This window comes from Panthera leo, chromosome F3 (assembly GCF_018350215.1).
Source record: "Panthera leo isolate Ple1 chromosome F3, P.leo_Ple1_pat1.1, whole genome shotgun sequence".
Lineage (NCBI taxonomy): Eukaryota > Metazoa > Chordata > Mammalia > Carnivora > Felidae > Panthera > Panthera leo.
Window position 1 is genome coordinate 63861774 of NC_056696.1, and position 16730 is coordinate 63878503.

General features: G+C 51.8%; 2 protein-coding genes across 5 annotated transcripts; both read right to left on the minus strand.

The window, feature by feature from the left end:
* Nucleotides 1-443: 443 nt before the first annotated feature.
* USP21 (ubiquitin specific peptidase 21) lies at nt 444-6675 on the minus strand. Of its 4 annotated transcripts, none has more exons than XM_042924955.1 (13): nt 6467-6675; nt 4951-5646; nt 4149-4208; nt 3859-3979; nt 3539-3650; nt 3209-3364; nt 2630-2694; nt 2287-2390; nt 2018-2104; nt 1659-1737; nt 1327-1434; nt 1105-1219; nt 444-933 (listed from the first exon to the last, which is right to left on the minus strand). In XM_042924955.1, the coding sequence occupies exons 2-13, from the start codon at nt 5623-5625 to the stop codon at nt 843-845; spliced, it is 1773 nt and encodes a 590-aa protein (XP_042780889.1). In that variant the 5' UTR covers nt 5626-5646; nt 6467-6675; the 3' UTR covers nt 444-842. The 4 variants fall into 4 exon arrangements, with proteins under 4 accessions (XP_042780889.1, XP_042780887.1, XP_042780888.1 ...); XM_042924953.1 differs by lacking the exon at nt 6467-6675 and adding an exon at nt 5725-5887; XM_042924954.1 differs by lacking the exon at nt 6467-6675 and adding an exon at nt 5725-5885 and having other exon boundaries at nt 445-933; nt 5023-5646.
* An 823-nt stretch (nt 6676-7498) lies between these two features.
* UFC1 (ubiquitin-fold modifier conjugating enzyme 1) lies at nt 7499-11061 on the minus strand. Its single transcript, XM_042924957.1, has 6 exons — nt 10814-11061; nt 8964-9031; nt 8661-8724; nt 8289-8365; nt 7957-8047; nt 7499-7753 (listed from the first exon to the last, which is right to left on the minus strand). Exons 1-6 carry the CDS (start codon nt 10934-10936, stop codon nt 7673-7675), a joined length of 504 nt encoding a protein of 167 aa, XP_042780891.1. The 5' UTR covers nt 10937-11061; the 3' UTR covers nt 7499-7672.
* Between the last annotated feature and the right edge of the window lie 5669 nt (nt 11062-16730).

The following is a 16730-nucleotide window of genomic DNA, read 5'->3' on the forward strand; positions in this document are numbered from 1 at the left end:
GTTGGAGAGGGCGGTCGGCCGGGCCCTGCCCTCCCCGGGGGCTGCGGCGGCGAGGGCTGGAGCCCGGTCAGCGGGCCCCGGCTCAGGCTTCCCAGGCCCGGCGACGGTGACAGCCCAGAGGCGGGGGGGATGGGAGAGAGGCGAGCGTTGGGTGCAGGGAGAGCGGACAGGGACACGGGCCGCTCCGTGGGGAGGAGGCTCCGTAAACAGCTCCTTGATGTTAGCAACAGCCCGGGCCTACGGGAGCCGGGGCCGCCCGGCAACGCGCCCCGTGTTTGTCAACAGGGGTCCTCGGGTGCCTCGCCCTCGAGGGGCAGCCCCGTTCCGGGCAGAAGACGGCGCCCCGAGCTTGCACTGGCTTCCCCGTAGCTTCACGAGTCGCAGGTGTGCCTTCCCTCTTTGCCCCCACGTTGGCCCCCGCGTGTCCGGGTCCGGCACCCCCACCTCCGCCCGAGAGCGCCCCCGTCTGTCCAGAGAGGGAACTGGGTCCCAGGGGGACTCCCGTTCCGCCGGTTCTCTTATCTGCCCCCTAAGAGCAAATACAGAGAAGGACATCACTTTTTCTTAATAAATTTATTCACAAAAAGTGAGGTTGTAGAGGGTCTGGGGGCTGTACACGGGCAGGGACCTGGGCAGCTCTGTACATGGGGCTGGGAGACGAGGGAGCCTCCAGGTGGAAGGGTACTTCTTAATAAAAAAAATAACGGGAGCTACAACCACCGCCTCCCCCCTCCCCGATTAAAAAGACACAAAAATAGACGTCTCTGAGGTAAATGGGGAGCCTGGGGCTTAAGGGTGTTGAAAGGGCGTCACAGGTGCCAGGGCGTAAAGTAAAGGGGGTGTCACAGGCACCGGGGTGGCTCCTGCATCAGTTGGTAGAACAGCACGTAGCCCTCACTGGACGCCACCTGGTTTTCACTGACAGGGGAGACACTGGGAGGAGGGGAGAGGGGACGGGGCTTGTGACGGCTCCCGGGTCTTCCCTCCTCCCCGCAAGATCAACCTGGGGCATCTAGGAAGAGCGCCCCGCCCTTCTGGGGCTTCACACGGGGGACAGGGGAGCAGCGGTGGGGATGGGGCAGGAATGCGGGGGGCGGGTCTCACCGAGAATCATTGTAGACGTGCCAGCCAGTCTGGCACCGGCACAGGGCCGTGTAGTGGCCGTAGTGGACGCTGCCCGAGTGGTTGCAAAGGGCATACAGCTGATAGATGGGGCTTCCTGTCGGGCGAGAGTCGACCACATTCCAGGGCCAGAGCTGGGCCCGCTCCCGCCCGCTCTCCCTCCCCTTCAGAGGAGCTCTTCAGGACCTTCCCTTCCAGACTTACCGGCTTTGTCACTGGCAAAGTCCCCTAGGCTCAGTCGCTGCAGCGGGAAGTCTACACCTACTGAACTTTTCTTGATGGAGCCTCGGGAGGCAGAGAATCGATTAAGATCTAAGCCCTAGTTAAGGAGCATGTGCGTGGAGGGTGGGGGGGAGCAGAGGGCATTTGAAGGGGACTGAATGCTGTCCCCTCCCCTCCGGGAGCAGGGCAGGAAAAGGCGGAGTGGCAGGCTTTTCCTAAGGAAAACTCAATTGCCAAACGTCCAGCCTGGGCAGACATGGAAAACGAGGGGGGCCAACCGGACGGGACAAATAAGAATCTGAAGATCAGGATACGGAGCACGAGGATTCGGGGGAATCTTTGTACTGTCAACTTTTTGGTACTTCGTGTTTTCTGCCGACATCGATCACACACCTGAATGAATGTCAGATAAAGTCATGTTAACGTGCTCCGCCCCTCAGCCGGCTTTTCTGACACCTTAACTCACAAATTTACCACGCTTCCCATTACTCCCTTCTCCTCGGGGCCACTCCCCTGCGCCCTAGGATTCCTAGGCCGTATCTGAGAGCCCGACACAAACCCAGACATACAAATATTACGCCCGTATCAAAGCATCATGCGACCCCTTTTACTCAGACGGGCCCCCTCCCCAGGCCTCCCACCCTTACTGTATCCCTCGTGGAACCCCACATACTGGAGCATTCTCTGACTCCAGCTCTTCTTCCTTGGTGAAAAGGTTGAAACAATCCCGCAGAGATACCTTGCCCCCGGCAAATCCTTTCTGGGGGGGGGGGGGAAACAGGAATGAAAGGTCAGCATGTTCTGGATGTGCTTCTCCAACTCGTCCCCATCAACCCAGGCTTCAGTGCTTCCCACAGGGCTCCCTCCCACGCTCTGGGGGTGGGCAGGGACGGGTCACAGAACCCATGTCCCATCCAACCCTGGAATCCTCCGGACTCCCACCTTGGGGATGGGCAGGGACAGGTCACAAAAAACCTCGAAGGTCGTGGAGCGATACCCACAGGCCTGGCACTTGAGACAACTTTTCAACTGGCCCACAAACAGGTCTAGACAGAAGCGAAGAGGCGGGACAGACAGTCATTCTGGGATGCCAGAGGTGCTCCCTTGGCCCCTCCTCTCTTCCCACCCCTCTTCCTGACCCTTCTTTTCCTAACCCCCTCGCCCCTCGTCCGCATTTTCACCCTCTAGTCTCGCTCCCACACCCCTTCATGGTATCAGTCTTTCTCCCAAGCCTGCACCCCTCCCCCACGCTGATTTGCCCGCGTGGCTTTGCCCGGTTCCGTACCCACAATCTTGCTGTCTTCTCGCTCCAGGTAACGCTTCCACATTAGGTTGGCTCGGTCATCGTCACTACCACAGGTCAAGGGAAGCGAGGAGCACCCATGAGACGGCGGGGACACCGGGGCGGCCCCCCAACACCACGGAAACGACTCACACAGCCCTGCACCCCACCCACCCCCAGCTCCTTCTCTACATTTCAAAGAAGCGTCAAAGGAGTAGGTCAAAGGAGTAACGCTTCAGAAGGCTCAGAGGGCTTTCTGGGGAAATCCAAGGTGAGGGAAAAGAAGGGAATAAGGAAGGACAGGGAAAGAACAGCTGTCTTCACCTGGCTTGAAACTCTTTAGGTCCCTGGTTGTAAATTATCCCCTCTGCCTCAACCCAGGGCCATGCCAGCACTGCCCTCTGCCTCCAGCTGTACCCTTGGCCTCCCTCCCTCCTCCGACCTCTGCGCTGCTTCTCCAACCAGCTTCTGGGCTAAGCGGTTCCCTGGACCCTACATCCTCCATCCGGACTAGCCCAGTTCTGTGTGGGGTGAAGGCTGCCAAGCGTGTACAGGAAGGTGAAGGAGGGAGAGTGACCTCACCTCAGCTCTGGTTCTTCTAGCAGAGCCCCCCCGCGGCGGGGTTGAGAGGCAGCCGCACCACTGGCCAAGATTGGTGCAGCCCGGCGGCCTCGTCGGTTGATTTCGAGGTGCAGCCGCTCCATGAGGAGCTTCAGGAACTCTTGGGCATCCTGCTGGCTGCGGCCAGACACAGGGTGTGGGCCACCGACCCCCACCTGGTCCCCAGACATGACCCCCCACCCGCACGTCGATCCCCACTTCTCGGATGAAGGACATCCGAGGGCCCAGAACAACGCTGCCAGGGCCCCTGCTCGGCCCAGAGAGGAGCCTCCTCCCCTCCGGCTCTCCCACCTGTATCCAGAGAAGGAGGGAACGTATTTCTGGAAGACAGCTCGGAATCGGGTGGGATTCACAGCTTCACAGGAGTCAGGATGCCACAGGGCACCGATCACATCCGCAAAGGCTGTCGGGGCAGGCGTGGGGAGACCGAGGTTAGTGACTAGAAGAGGCGGGCCAGGGGTGGCTCAGAGGGCGGAGAACCACCTCTAGGGAAGCAGGCAGCAGGAAAAACAGATGGCCAGATGCAACGGTCGGGGCCACCGTGCCTGGCAGGCGGACCCAGAGGTCGGGGAGAGGACCCGGAAAGGGGGGAGCAAGAGGTGTTGCCCTACCTTCAGTGAGCTCTTGCGCTCGACCCCCTCCAGGCACTTCTTGCCGGAAGTCCCTCCGCAGACAGAAGTCCCGAAGAGGCCGAGTGCTGCTCAAACACTGTAGCACTGCATTCAGGAAGCACTGGGAGGCGCGAGAGACACGGCCATCATTGCTGCAGACCACTGACCTGACGCCTAGAAGGGCTTCAGTGCGCTCCTTCCCCACCTCCCCCAGGTCGGCCCCCCGCCACCCCCAGCCCGCACCATTTCTCATTCCCGTTAGGGAGGAAGGACAGGAGGCTGGCTCTCACCGTGTTCCCCAGGTTTCGCAGGCCAACGTGACCAGAGCCCAGGAGCAGTGTGTGATGAGCCTGGAAGGTCAGAGTGGAGTCAGCGGTTTCCCATCTATCCCGCCCAGCACTCCGACCTTTCAACAGCATGCTGCCCACCGCTTCCCCACCCCTGCACTGCACCCCCAAGCTCCACCCTCTTTCCCCCACCGGGTACTGGGGGCTCCCCTACCTCACTGGCCATGAGCACGTAAGCCCATCGCAGCTGAGCGCAGCACGGACTCGGCCAGGGCTGTCCCACCTGCTCCCCACTTACTCGCCTGCCCAGCTGGCCGGCGCTGCAGCTCCTGGGGCAGCTCCCCAAGCACGGGCATGGCTGCCCAGCCGCTCCCCATGCCCACCTTGCTTCCCCCAAGGCCCCACTCCCGCCCCCGGGGCCCCTTCCTGAGCCCTCTCCTGATGGATACAACTGCAGTCAACCTAGCTCACTTAGCTTGGGAAATGGACAACCACCCTAACTCAGATGCTCTGAGCCCGCCTCTCTTCAGCTCCAGAGATTAATTAGGCCCAGGCAGCATCCTAGGAGAGAAGGGGAAGCAAGGGAGAGTAAGGGCCCGGGGACCGGGGATGCGGAGAAGAATTCCAACTGGTTGGGTTAATTCTCTGGGGACTGAAACGGCACACCGTGCTGGGGACTCACAGACAACCCCGAAAAAAAGGTCTGCGAGGCTCGAGGGTACTTAAGTGAGGGAGAGGAGAGTCCCAGCTGCTGCAATGAGGGACTGGGAAAGGAACTCGGGGAAAAGAGGGAAAGGAAAGCCACCTGATGGCAAGAAAGCTGGAGGCACAGAGGAGCACGGGCACGGAAGGCCACGGGTGCCGGACAAGTCCTCACCATTTTGTCATCGGAGTAGAAAGACTCAGAGGGCCGGGCCGATATGACGTGAAAGGAGCCATGGGAAGTAGGGGGCTCCGTCCGTATACTGAGCAAGGTTGGGGGACCGGGAAAGCCCCCGAGGCGGCGGAGAGAAGCGCTGCGTCTCAAAGCCGGTGGCTCAGGCCGGAGCGCCAGGCGGCTCAGAGCAGCCCCGAGCTCCCCAGCGCCACGGTGCCCTCCCAGGGCAATCCCCATAGGCCGCAAGTCCCCACTGCTCACAGACTTGGAACGGGCTAGGTTGGTCCTGGAAGGGAGAGGCAGAGCCACGGTGGTCGGGGGTGGTGAGCCAGGCAGGGGAACTCCATGATCTGCCCGAAGGGGTCCTCTGGGACGAGGGCCTGAGGTCCGACCCCGTCCCAGCTCCAGTTTCTTGAGCCGTTCCTCAGGGGGCCCCGGCCGGGGAGGCAGAGGTCTTAACATGGGGTTCGGCCCGGGGGCTGGGTTTCGGCGCTCCTTGCTTCGGGCCCGTGGGGCAAATGGTAGCTTGGATCCCACTCGGGGCTGGACATTAACAGGTGGCTCTCGGGTCCGGCCCAGGCGGTGCTCAGAGGCCTGGGGCATTGTGGACACCACAGGCTGGACCTGGGAGGAGAAGAGAGGGTCAGTATTTGCATGTGGAGGGAGGCGGGAACCTAGGTTACCACACTAGCTTCTACATACTCCACAGGCAAGTACCCCGTCTGTCACGTCAGTCACTGTATCCCCAGCACCTGGCATCGTATTGGGCACAAAGTAAATACTCGGTATCCGTTGAGTAAGGGAATGAATGACAGCAGCCCCCCCGCGTTGGCTCTTTCTGTATTCCTCGTCCCCTTCCTGCAGAACACAGCTTGACTGAAAAGCCCAGGACAGTCTCTATCTCGGCGGTCTTTACGATCTAAACGCTCATGACGAGGGCCCCCATACCCGGCTAGTCAACGGGAGGTGCCCTGGGTCACTTGGAACCTCTGGACAAACGAGGGTGTGGATGCAAGGAAAACAGCCCCAAAGACAGCGTCCCACCCTCAAACCCCTGCCTGCCCTCCGGGCTGCACTGAAGCGGACTAAACGGGTGCCTTGCGAATCACTCCCTCCCCCACGTCTGAGCTGCAACGAGGTGTTGGGGCTCAGGGGCAGTGGCGGGGAGGGAGGTCGAACGAGACCCTCATCTCCGCACCTCTCCCACGACGGCAGGGCTTCAGCCGGGTCCGCCCCCCTCGAGGGCAGAAAGGCCGAGGCCGCTGATTGGCTACGGGGTCCGGCGGCGTAGTCCCTGCGGTCCACGGATGCTGTCCCTCCAGCCCGGATCCCCCAGGCCTGCTGGGCCCCCCGCGCCCTGCCTTTGTGGAGGGCGTCCTTTCGGGTCTGGAGCGGTCTTCCCGCGGCCCCCCCCTCCCCCACGCCATAGAGCCCCGGCCCGTACCTGTCCCCCGGTGAGGCGACGGGGGAGGCCAGCCGGGGCCAAGCCCCAGCTCAGGGCCACCCCCTACTACCCCCGTGCAGCCCCCCCGAGGGCCGGGCTGCAGCTTTCGCTGCAGCTGTTGCCCAGATCTCTCCCGCCGCAGGGGCCGCCGCCATCTTTGTTGGTCCCGCCCGGCCACCGGCCACCGGCTTCACCGCCTCTCACGGCGCCTGCGCACCCACACTCGGAATCCACCCACCTCCTTCCTCGGCGCCTGCGTGAACCCGCCCCCTTGGCTCCGCCACCGACACCATGGAAACGCAGCCAACTTTAGGACCGCCGGTTCCCAGATCTGCTTTGAATGGTTTTTAAACCGTCTCTCCAAAGCAAGTCCCTGCAGCCATAGGGTCCTGTGACCATAGGGATGAAGATCCGAGGGTCGTAGTATGGCCCCCAGGCTTGCAGACAGATCCTTGCCGGGGAGTCCGGGTGCCAGTGTGGGAAGCTGCGATGCTTGGGTCCGGCCCTCAGACCGGTGGAGAAGCATCCGGCACTCCACACAGGGATGGGAAGATCCCTGGAGGGCGGGGAATGCTGGTCCTGCAAAACCATTCCTCAAGCATCTTGCAGACCAAAGCAGTAGGCACCCCGCTAAAGGACACCAGCAGATCTCTGCAAGCAGATCTCAGCAGGAGGGAGAGCAGTCAAGATTTCCTTTCATTTCCCAGCTCCTCACCACAGCACCCCCCATCTTCCCCTCCCTCCACACTAAGGTCGTTGTACATGTGCCTTGGGTCTCAGCCGGCTCACCGTCTCTTCACAGTCACCAAAGAGAACGACGGGTCATCAGAGGAAGCAGCTTTTATTGATGAGTTATCTCCAGAGACCAAAAAGACTATGCACCCACTTTCCAGCCTGACTATGCACCCACTTTCCAGCCTGCTTCCCATCCTTCCTGGATCTCACATTGTTCCACCTGGGGAAGGGATATGAATTGCCTTGGTTTTCCAAAGCCCCAGTCTTTCCCCTCCCTGTATAGCCTTAGAAATCCAGTGGCGATTGTGTTGTTTATTTTTTTCAGCAACGCCTGATGCGGCTACTTAGTAACAATTATGGGTGGAGGGGCTTGGGGGGGAAGCAGGTGGATGAGTAGGAGTGAGGCACAGAAACAGGAACAGAACATAGCCCGTCAAAGGTCCCTCTGTCCTGCCTCAGTGGCTTGATCCTTCATTGGTTGCATTTCTCTTTATGCTGAATCACGCCCTTCTGAATCAGATCGGGGATTTCCACTGCCAGCCATGGACCCAGCTGCAACACAAGGGAGACCCTGTGAGATTACTACCACCGAGTCAGTGCCTCTTGTCCCATCAGAAGCTCCTTCCTAGACAGATTTTTATGAGCGTGCCCACGGAAAACACTGTTATTCCCTGTTTACTCTCAGTTACTTTTCTTACATTGCTCAGTGCCTAATTCCTCTCCCTCCCCTAATATGCCAAATATCCCAAACTTACCCCCAGAGCCATGAGATGAGCGAGTCCAAACTTGGGCACGTTCCTGGCCCACAAAGGCTTAAAGTGATCAGTCAGGCATATTTTGCCACCCCTATGAGAGGGACAGGAGGAAGAAGGTGTTGACATGCAAGGTTTACCATAAAGCATAGCAGCCTCTTGGAAGCACAAGATGATAGCCAGTGATCAGAATTAGGCACAAGGTTAGCTGAGTACTTTGCCCAGGTGCGGTAGAGGGGAGCGTGGAGGCCTTCTAGGCGCTAGGACAATTGTTGTCTCCCAGAGGTCTTCCCTAAGGCCTCTTAGACCTTTTCCCATCTCCTTTTGAGTCCTACCTGTACATCTTTGCTGTTTTTCCATCCAGTTCAGGGACTGCAATTTCTGGAGCAGTAGTGGGGTATGTGATAGGAATCTGGAGGAAATATAAGGCCTGAATGACACAAGCATCGGGATAGAAAGGAACTAATCTAATCACACGTATCTCTTGGTTGAACTGAAATGTGCGACAAACCCCCCAAGCAGCATGCCGACGCAGGGATGCTGGACATGGAGAGGAGTAGCTGTCCTCTCTGCTTGCTCCAATCCTTAGCGTTTCCCTCCCATTTTGAAAGTTTTCTCTGGTTCCTCCAAGAAAGGTTAGCTTGTTAACAGCCACCTAATCCCTCCCCTTCCACTAACTTCCGTATTTCCCATTCCATCAGACTTACGTCAAACTCAATGTCAAACTCATATTTGAGCAGGTCATGGATGTACCAGCATTTTCCAAACCACCTGTAACAAAGACCAAACCTCAGTCCAATCTGCCCATTCTTCTCATGCTCAAATAACATCTTCTTGGCTTAGGTGATCAGCTTGGGAGACTCATGGGATGGGAACTGGGGCACTCTGGACTGTGGGCGGGAGGCAGCTAACAGGAGGCAGGGAAGGCCTGGCAGTGGGCTCTGGGACATTAAAGTGCTCAAGCCACGTAAGATTCCCACCCCCCCAAACGACCAAGAGGGTCTGCCTACCGAGTCCCTTCCTTGTTGGACTCCAGTCGGAACCAATCATTGTCGGCATTCTTGTTGTTCTCCACGTACTAAAAGCAGAGAATGAGGTCTTTGAGGAGGGAGTTGAGACCAAGGGCAGTCCTCTTCCCTCAACAGAAAAGTGTGTGGTTACTTTCTTAGTGTGTACCCAACTTTCTTTTTTTTTTAAAGCTCATTTATTTTGAGAGAGCATGCACACAAGTGGGGGAGGAGGAGAGATAAAGGCAGAGAGAGAGAGAGAGAGAGAGAGAGAGAGAGAATCCCAAGCAGGCTCCTCGCCAACAGCGCAGAGCCTGACTCGGACTGCATCCCATGAATCATGAGATCGTGACCTGAGTCAGAAGCTTAACCAACTGAACCACCCAGGTGCCCCTGTAAGTTGAAACTTTTACTTTCCCTTCACAGGCACCTCAAACTCAGCATTTCCCCCTGGTCCTTCAGACTATTTCTTCACTGCACCAATTTCAATGACCGCATTCACTCAGTCATGCAAGCCAAACCCTGGCAATCATCCTTGACCTTCCCTCTCCTCTCCTCTCCCCAGACCTTCACGATGTCCTGCTGATTTTACCCTTTGAAGGTTCTTCAAATCTACCTCTTCTCTCTATCCTAACTATACCTATCCAGCTTAGATCATCACCTTTCTTTCGCCTGGATTAATGACAGCCTCCTAAATTTGCTTCCTCCCTTCAATCTCATCTCTTTCAATTCCATTTTCCTCTCCACTGCCATTGTGATTGACCTAACCCCAATCTGACCATGCTATCCCTCAGCTTAAAATACTGTAAAGGGTATCCCAGTGCCTACAACAGAAATTTCAAGAGCTCAAGCCAATCTCTCAAGCCTTGTCTACCATTCCCCGCCATACACTTGATGCTTTAGCAACTCTGAACTGCTTCCATTTCTGTTTCTTCATAGGCATCGTGCCCTTTCTAGCTTCTATGCTTTTGCTCATGCTGTTTCTTTTCCCGTCAACATCTTTCTCTTATCCTCATGTTGATCAGATTATGTTTACCCTTTCAGGCTCAGCTCAAGCACTGCCTCTTCGAGGAAGCCCTCCCGGACAAGACCCAAGCTGGATTAGGTATCTCACCTTCTGCTCTCAAAACATCCTAGCAATCTTTCCCTCCCCCTCTCCCGCCCCTTAACGAATTGTAAGGATTTGTTTCTACCCATCTCAGCAGGCTCCGGCTTATTCGGCTTTGGATCCCGTTCCTAGGTGCTAGGTGTACAATAAATGTGGTGTTTTGTTGTTGTTGTTGTTGTTGTTGTTGTTGTTGTTGTTGTTGTTTTTAGCGAATAAAGTGCTGCTGCCCTTTGAAACAGAGGCCACGGCAAGGAAGACAAACTTTCTTCCTTTTCCACGAAGGGAGATTAGCCGGGAAGATAGCTCATTCCTGACTGTGAGCTTCACTCCTCAACTCTTGGCAACTAACGCCTGAATTTTCAGCCTTAGCCTGTGCCTCCCTCAGGAAGAGTGAAGGAAGGAGCAGAGCGACGAGCCAGGGACTTGGAGCCCCAGGGATCCCTTTTGACCGCCTCCCCTCCATCCAGGACAGCAAACACCTGGAGCCAGAGGGACACGTCACCTTCCGGGGAGGCGTATCCCTAAAACAACTGCTGCTTTGGCCCCGCCTGGGCTCCCAAACTGAGTTTCCTTTGCCCCCTCCCATACCCTCCTAAGCCCCCCAGCCCCACAATCGTCCAGTTTCTCTGAATTTGGGACTTCAACTTTATAACCGGAAGCGGCTTCCACACGGAGCGTATTCCCAAGGACACCCGATTACCCGCAACCCTTCGGCGACGCGGCCGGCCGCAGAAGCACAACTAACCCGGATAAGAGACTGATATTCCTCTTTGAGTCGCTGCACCCACAACTCACGATCTCGAGGTCCGGCGTTAGTCTTCAGCACCGGGATCTCAGACACCACACGCCGGGTAGCCTCGTCCGCCATCTTGGACGAGGGCGCCAGAGAAACGCGGAAGTGGTACTGCCTGCAGTTTACACTCAGGGGGCCGCCATCTTTACTGTGGGAAGATGGGCTGTTTGTTGGGCTGCCTTCGGGCTTCTTTGAGAGCGGTCTTTATTTTCTTGTAACGAAGACAAATTCGTCACCTGGTCACTTGCTTGTGGGTGCAACGGAAAAAAGAGAACGTAACGGATTGCTTCTTAATATGGTACCTATTATCTAAAAAACCCGCAGATTGCTCAAAGGGTGACTTCCGCTCATGCTCAGAGAAGGAGTTTCAGAAAACTCGGCCGCCTTCCCAAACTTGGGAGAGTTGTTAGAATTTCAGGCTGGTGTAGGCACTGTGCAGGGCACTGTCTTCCTGAAACGCGCTGTTCACGTGTTTGGATAAGCTTCCTTAGCTTCCACGTAGTTCGGTTCAGGCAGCAGGGGCAAAGCAGTCATCCAACAGAAGGATATTGATCTCGTGATAATGATTGGAAACCATGGGGAATCAAAGTATACACACCCTCGGTCCTGAAGAATTAACACAATCGAATTAGAGAATTCTTAGTAAGTTCCCAAGCAGTTTAAAGATCGCAGGAAAACTTGCCTTAGTCTAGCCTAGACATTTTTTAATCTGGATTTAAATCACCCAGGAAGGATTCTGGTGCATGGCACACAGTAGGTATGTGGTCATACTTTCGCAGAATTTTGTATCTTCCTGTTGGCTTTTCAACCCACACACAATTTTGGCTTTAATTTACATATCATGTTTACTCCCTTAATCAGCCTGTGGCAGTAACTTTGAATCAGATTCGTCAAATTCTATCGTCCATTTACAAAGCTATATCTTAATTATAAGCATGCTATATCTTCATTTCTAATGGCTGTAACTTCCAGTACAATGTTGAATAAAAGTTTTGAGGGCATACATCCCTGTCTTGTTGTGATTTTAGGAGGAAAAGCATTGGCTTTTTTCATTATGATGTTAGCTGTAAGCTCTTCATAGATGGTCCTTTATCAGGTTAAGAAAGTTCCCTTCTTATTGTGGTGTTGAGGGTTTTTTATCATGAATGGATATTGGATTTTTTCCAAATGCTTTTTTTGTATGTGTTCATTAGGATGATAATGTGGCTTTTGTCTTTTATTAGCATGCCATATATTTCTTTCTTAAAAAAAAAAATTACGTATTGGATAAAGCTAAGGCAAAGCCTTGCAATACCTTACTAGCAGCCTCTCTTCTCTGGGAAGTAAAGATTTATTCCCTTTTGGGTGTAGGCACTGTGGAGTGGTACAGATTAGAGATTAGGAATGAGGCTTTGCAATTTAATTGTCATATGACTTTGGTGATGGGGTGAGGGGTCGATGGGGAAATGTAGGTTAAATGGTGCAAACTTTCTAATAAAAATAATAAATTCCAAGGATCTAATGTACAGCATGATAACTATAGTTGATGATATGGTGTTGTATATTTATTTGAAAGTTGTTGAGAGTAGATCTTAAGCATTCCCACTATACACACATACACATACACACACGCACACACACAAAGAATTAACTATGTGAGTCAACTATGTGAAGCATGTGTTCATTATCTTGATCTTGGTAATCATTCCACAACGTATATGTATTTATAATCATCATGTGTACATGTTTATGATAGATATACATGCATGTATACCAAATCGTCACTTTAAATATATACAAAAATATTTGTTAGTTACTCCTCAATACAGTTGGGGGGGAAAGATTTTGGAGAGTAATTGTGCGAACAGTATTTTCTCACGTGTAAAAGGAGGATAGTGGGGTGCCTGGATGGCTCAGTTAAGCCTGCAACTCTTGATTTCAGCTCAGGTCACAACCTTGCAGTTTGTGAGATTGAGCCCTGCATCCCAGCTCCTGCTGAAAGGAGCCTGCTTGGGATTCTCTCTTTCCTCTCTCTGCCCCATTCTCAGTCTCTCAAACAAATAAACTGAAAAAAAAAAAAAGTTTTATTGGTTGTTGTTGTTGTTTTTACAGTTCTGTTGCTATGTTTTATTAAGTGTTTATTTATTTATTTTTGAGAGAGAGAGAGAGAGAGAGAAAAAAACACACACAAGCAGGGGAGGGGCAGAGAGAGAGACACAGAATTTGAAGCAGAGCCCGACAAGGGGCTCAAACTCATGAACTGTGAGATCATGACTTGAGCCACAGTCAGATGCTTAACCAACTGAGCCACCCAGGTGCCCCTGAAGAAAAAATGTTTTAAAAGGAGGATAGTAATGCTTATAGGGTTGTAACTATAAATGCAATGTCTCTTTATTCATTCATTCCTTCATTCATTCACTCACATAATAGGCTTTCAGGATGAAATTCAGATTAAATATATAGCAGTAATTTTCTTTTTTTTTTCTTTTTTTTTTTAATTTTTTGTTTAACGTTTTTTATTTATTTTTGAGACAGAGAGAGACAGAGCATGAACGGGGGAGGGGCAGAGAGAGAGGGAGACACAGAATCGGAAGCAGGCTCCAGGCTCTGAGCCATCAGCCCAGAGCCTGATGCCGGGCTCAAACTCATGGACCGCGAGATTGTGACCTGAGCTGAAGTCGGACGCTTAACAGACTTAGCCACCCAGGCGCCCCTATAGCAGTAATTTTCAAACCTTCTGTAGTAGCAGAGCCAAATTTACAAACAAAATCTTAAGTTGGAATCTCAAAATACAAAAACGATCAATGCAGACCTGCCCTCTCTCAACTGCAGCCAGACCACTAGTCCTTAGAATACTTCCCCTATGTTAAGGACTCATCACACTTTGTTAATTGTTTAATTGTCTTAAAAGACTGGAAGTTCAAGGTAGGGACTGTGTGTCTATCTGGTTCATTGCTGTATTTCTAAAATGTAATAATGTACTGTAGTGCCTATCACAAAGTAGGTGCTCAGTCAGTATTTTTAAAAATAAATGAAAATCTGGGACATCTGGCTGGCTAAGTCAGAAGAGCATGTGACTCTTGATCTTGGGGTTATAAGTTTGAGTCCCATGTTGGGTGTAGAGATTTCTTTTTTTTAAAAAATAATTTTTTTAACATTTTATTTATTTTTGAGACAGGGAGAGACAGAGCATGAACGGGGGAGGGGCAGAGAGAGAGGGAGACACAGACTGAAACAGGCTTCAGGCTCTGAGCTGTCAGCACAGAGCCCGATGCGGGGCTCGAACTCACGGACTGTGAGATCATGACCTGAGCCGAAGTCGGCTGCTTAACCGACTGAGCCACCCAGGCGCCCCGAGATTTCTTAATAAATAAATATTTAAAAAATAAATAAAATGAATGAAAATCTTAGTGGGTAAGGTAAGCACTAAAAAAGCTGTCTTTTAAAATCTGAATCTTATTTTTGTTTAATTGTGTTGGAGAATTACCTTATTAGACCATTTAGTAAAAAGCAGAGTTCATAACGTGTATGAAAGTACAAAGAGCCATCCCTATGGGAGGCATAGTTGCAACTCTGTAGGGTATATTTACTTTTGTGAAATATTTATTTTTAAATTATGGACTTAAGCTCATTCTTGCTTTGTGTAATTCTGATAAGTGATGAGAAGCTAGGACCTAGAAAACTGAGAGAAGAGTATGCAGGCCTGAACTTCTTTTTTCAAAGGAAGAACTCATTCATGAGCAAATGTTTATGGAGTCCCTATTACCTCCAGGCACTGGGAATACAGTCATGTACAAGGCAGGCAGAGTCCTTGTCCTCACCGAAATGACCCTAAAACAGCTATAAAAAAGGATTGATCAGGATTGATTGGATAATTCAAGTCTAGAAAATTCACTGATGCGAGACCTTTCTTTTGATGGGATAGTACAGTTGGGTATATAGGGGAGGCCCTGAAAGTAGTTGAAAGTCCCATTGTCAGCCATCGTAGGAAAAGGTAGCTCCTGGACGGAAGGAGAAATAGACCACAGATTAGAGAAGAAATTGAAAGTTTTCCCTGCTCTGGTCTTTATGGGGTTGGTCCAGACTCCAATATGCTGGAAGACACCTCAAAATGGTGAAGGGATTGCTGGCTCTATTAGAGGGAGGGAGCCACCCTAAAGAGGATACGTGCAGATGGGCAGCCAATTTTGGAAATTTTTCTGTTATTGCCTAGCAAAGAATTATCATAAATTATAACATTGTCTCCGTTATGCCCTGGGAAAAATTGGGTCCGCACTTAGAAGCACTTGGTAAAGAGAACCATAACAACTAACGTTTATATAGTGCTTACTGTGTGCTAGGCAGTGTCCTAAGCATTTTGCAAAATCAACTCCCTTACATCTGGCCACAACCTCAAGGCAGGTACTCTCATTGTCCTCATTTACATTTGAAGAAAGTGAGGCACAGTCAGCCTCCATGAAAGAAAGCCCTGGGGTGCCTGGGTGGCTCAGTCAGTCCTACTCTTAATTTCAGCTCAGGTCATGATCTCATGGTTTGTAAAATCGAGCCCCGAGTTAGGCTTTGGGCTGACAGTGCAGAGCCTGCTTGGAGTTCTCTCTCTCTTCTCTCTCTCTCTCTCTCTCTGCCCCTACCCCCACTTGGCACATGCTCACTTTCTCTCTCTCTCTCTCTCTCTCTCTTTCAAAATAAATAAACTTTGAAAAAAAGGAAGAAAGAAAGAAAGAAAGAAAAGAAAGAAAGAAAGAAAGATAGAAAGAAGGGAAGGAAGGAAGAAAAAGAAAAGAAAGCCCTATATTACATAGCCAGTAAATGGTAGGGCTGGAATTCAATCCTGCTCAGTCTGCATACAGAGAGTCTGGTGGTTCTGAACCAAGCACGGCAGAACTGCAGGAACACGTATGTGACAACCAACCTCTTCCCTGGAGTGGGCTGACGTGCGCGTGGGCCCCCCTGAGGTGCTCATAGGAACTTGGGAACTGTGGACTCTGAGTTTCACTGTTAATGTGACTTCCCTTCTACCTACCAGCTGGGAAGCTCTGGGGGTGCCAGAGGATTTGGTTAACAGAGATGAAAAGACCTCTTTTCATTGGGGAGGAGGAACGAATATGCAGACAATTACCATCAAAAAAAAAGTCTCTGTTCCCCAGGTGTACAAAGTACTGTCTGAGCGACAATGCCTGAGAGAACAGGGTAAGGCTGATGGCCTTTGAACCCCAACTCTTAGGATGAATCCCCTGGATGTGCAGGCGAGGAGAGAGCAGGGGAGGTAAGGCGTTCTAGGCAGACCGAGAGCACAGGTAAGGCAGGAAGCCACGAGGAAAGATCATTATTTATCATGGAAGGGGGAGAATGCTCGTAGGAACCATTAATTAATTCTATGCGATATGCTATATGAAAATAGTTATGAGACAAACATCAGAACACAAAATTTTATACACCTGGAGTTCAAAAATATTTGCTTTTGAATAGCTAATCCATGCACCTGCTCAGAATTCAAAAGGTGCAAAAGGATGTAGAGTCAAACGTTAAGTCTCCCTCTTACCTCATTCCTTGGCAGCTTAGGTCCCTTCTCTAGGGGCCCTCTCCTCCAGCTAGTTATATATATATTATTATTATATATTATAATATTATAATAATATATAATATAGTAATATATCATAATATACAATTATTATTAATATAATGCATATACAACTATCTCATTTTTCTTTTCCTTCTCTCTCCCCCTCTTCTTCTTTAGGAAGTACCTCCCAATGTAGGGATTTGCCATAACTTCTCCAACCAGACCCTCATGGAGAGATATTTAGATTGTGTTCAGTTTTTTTGCTGTTGCAAACAGTGCTGCAGTAAATAGCCTGGTCTATCCACCATTTTGTACATGTGCAATAAA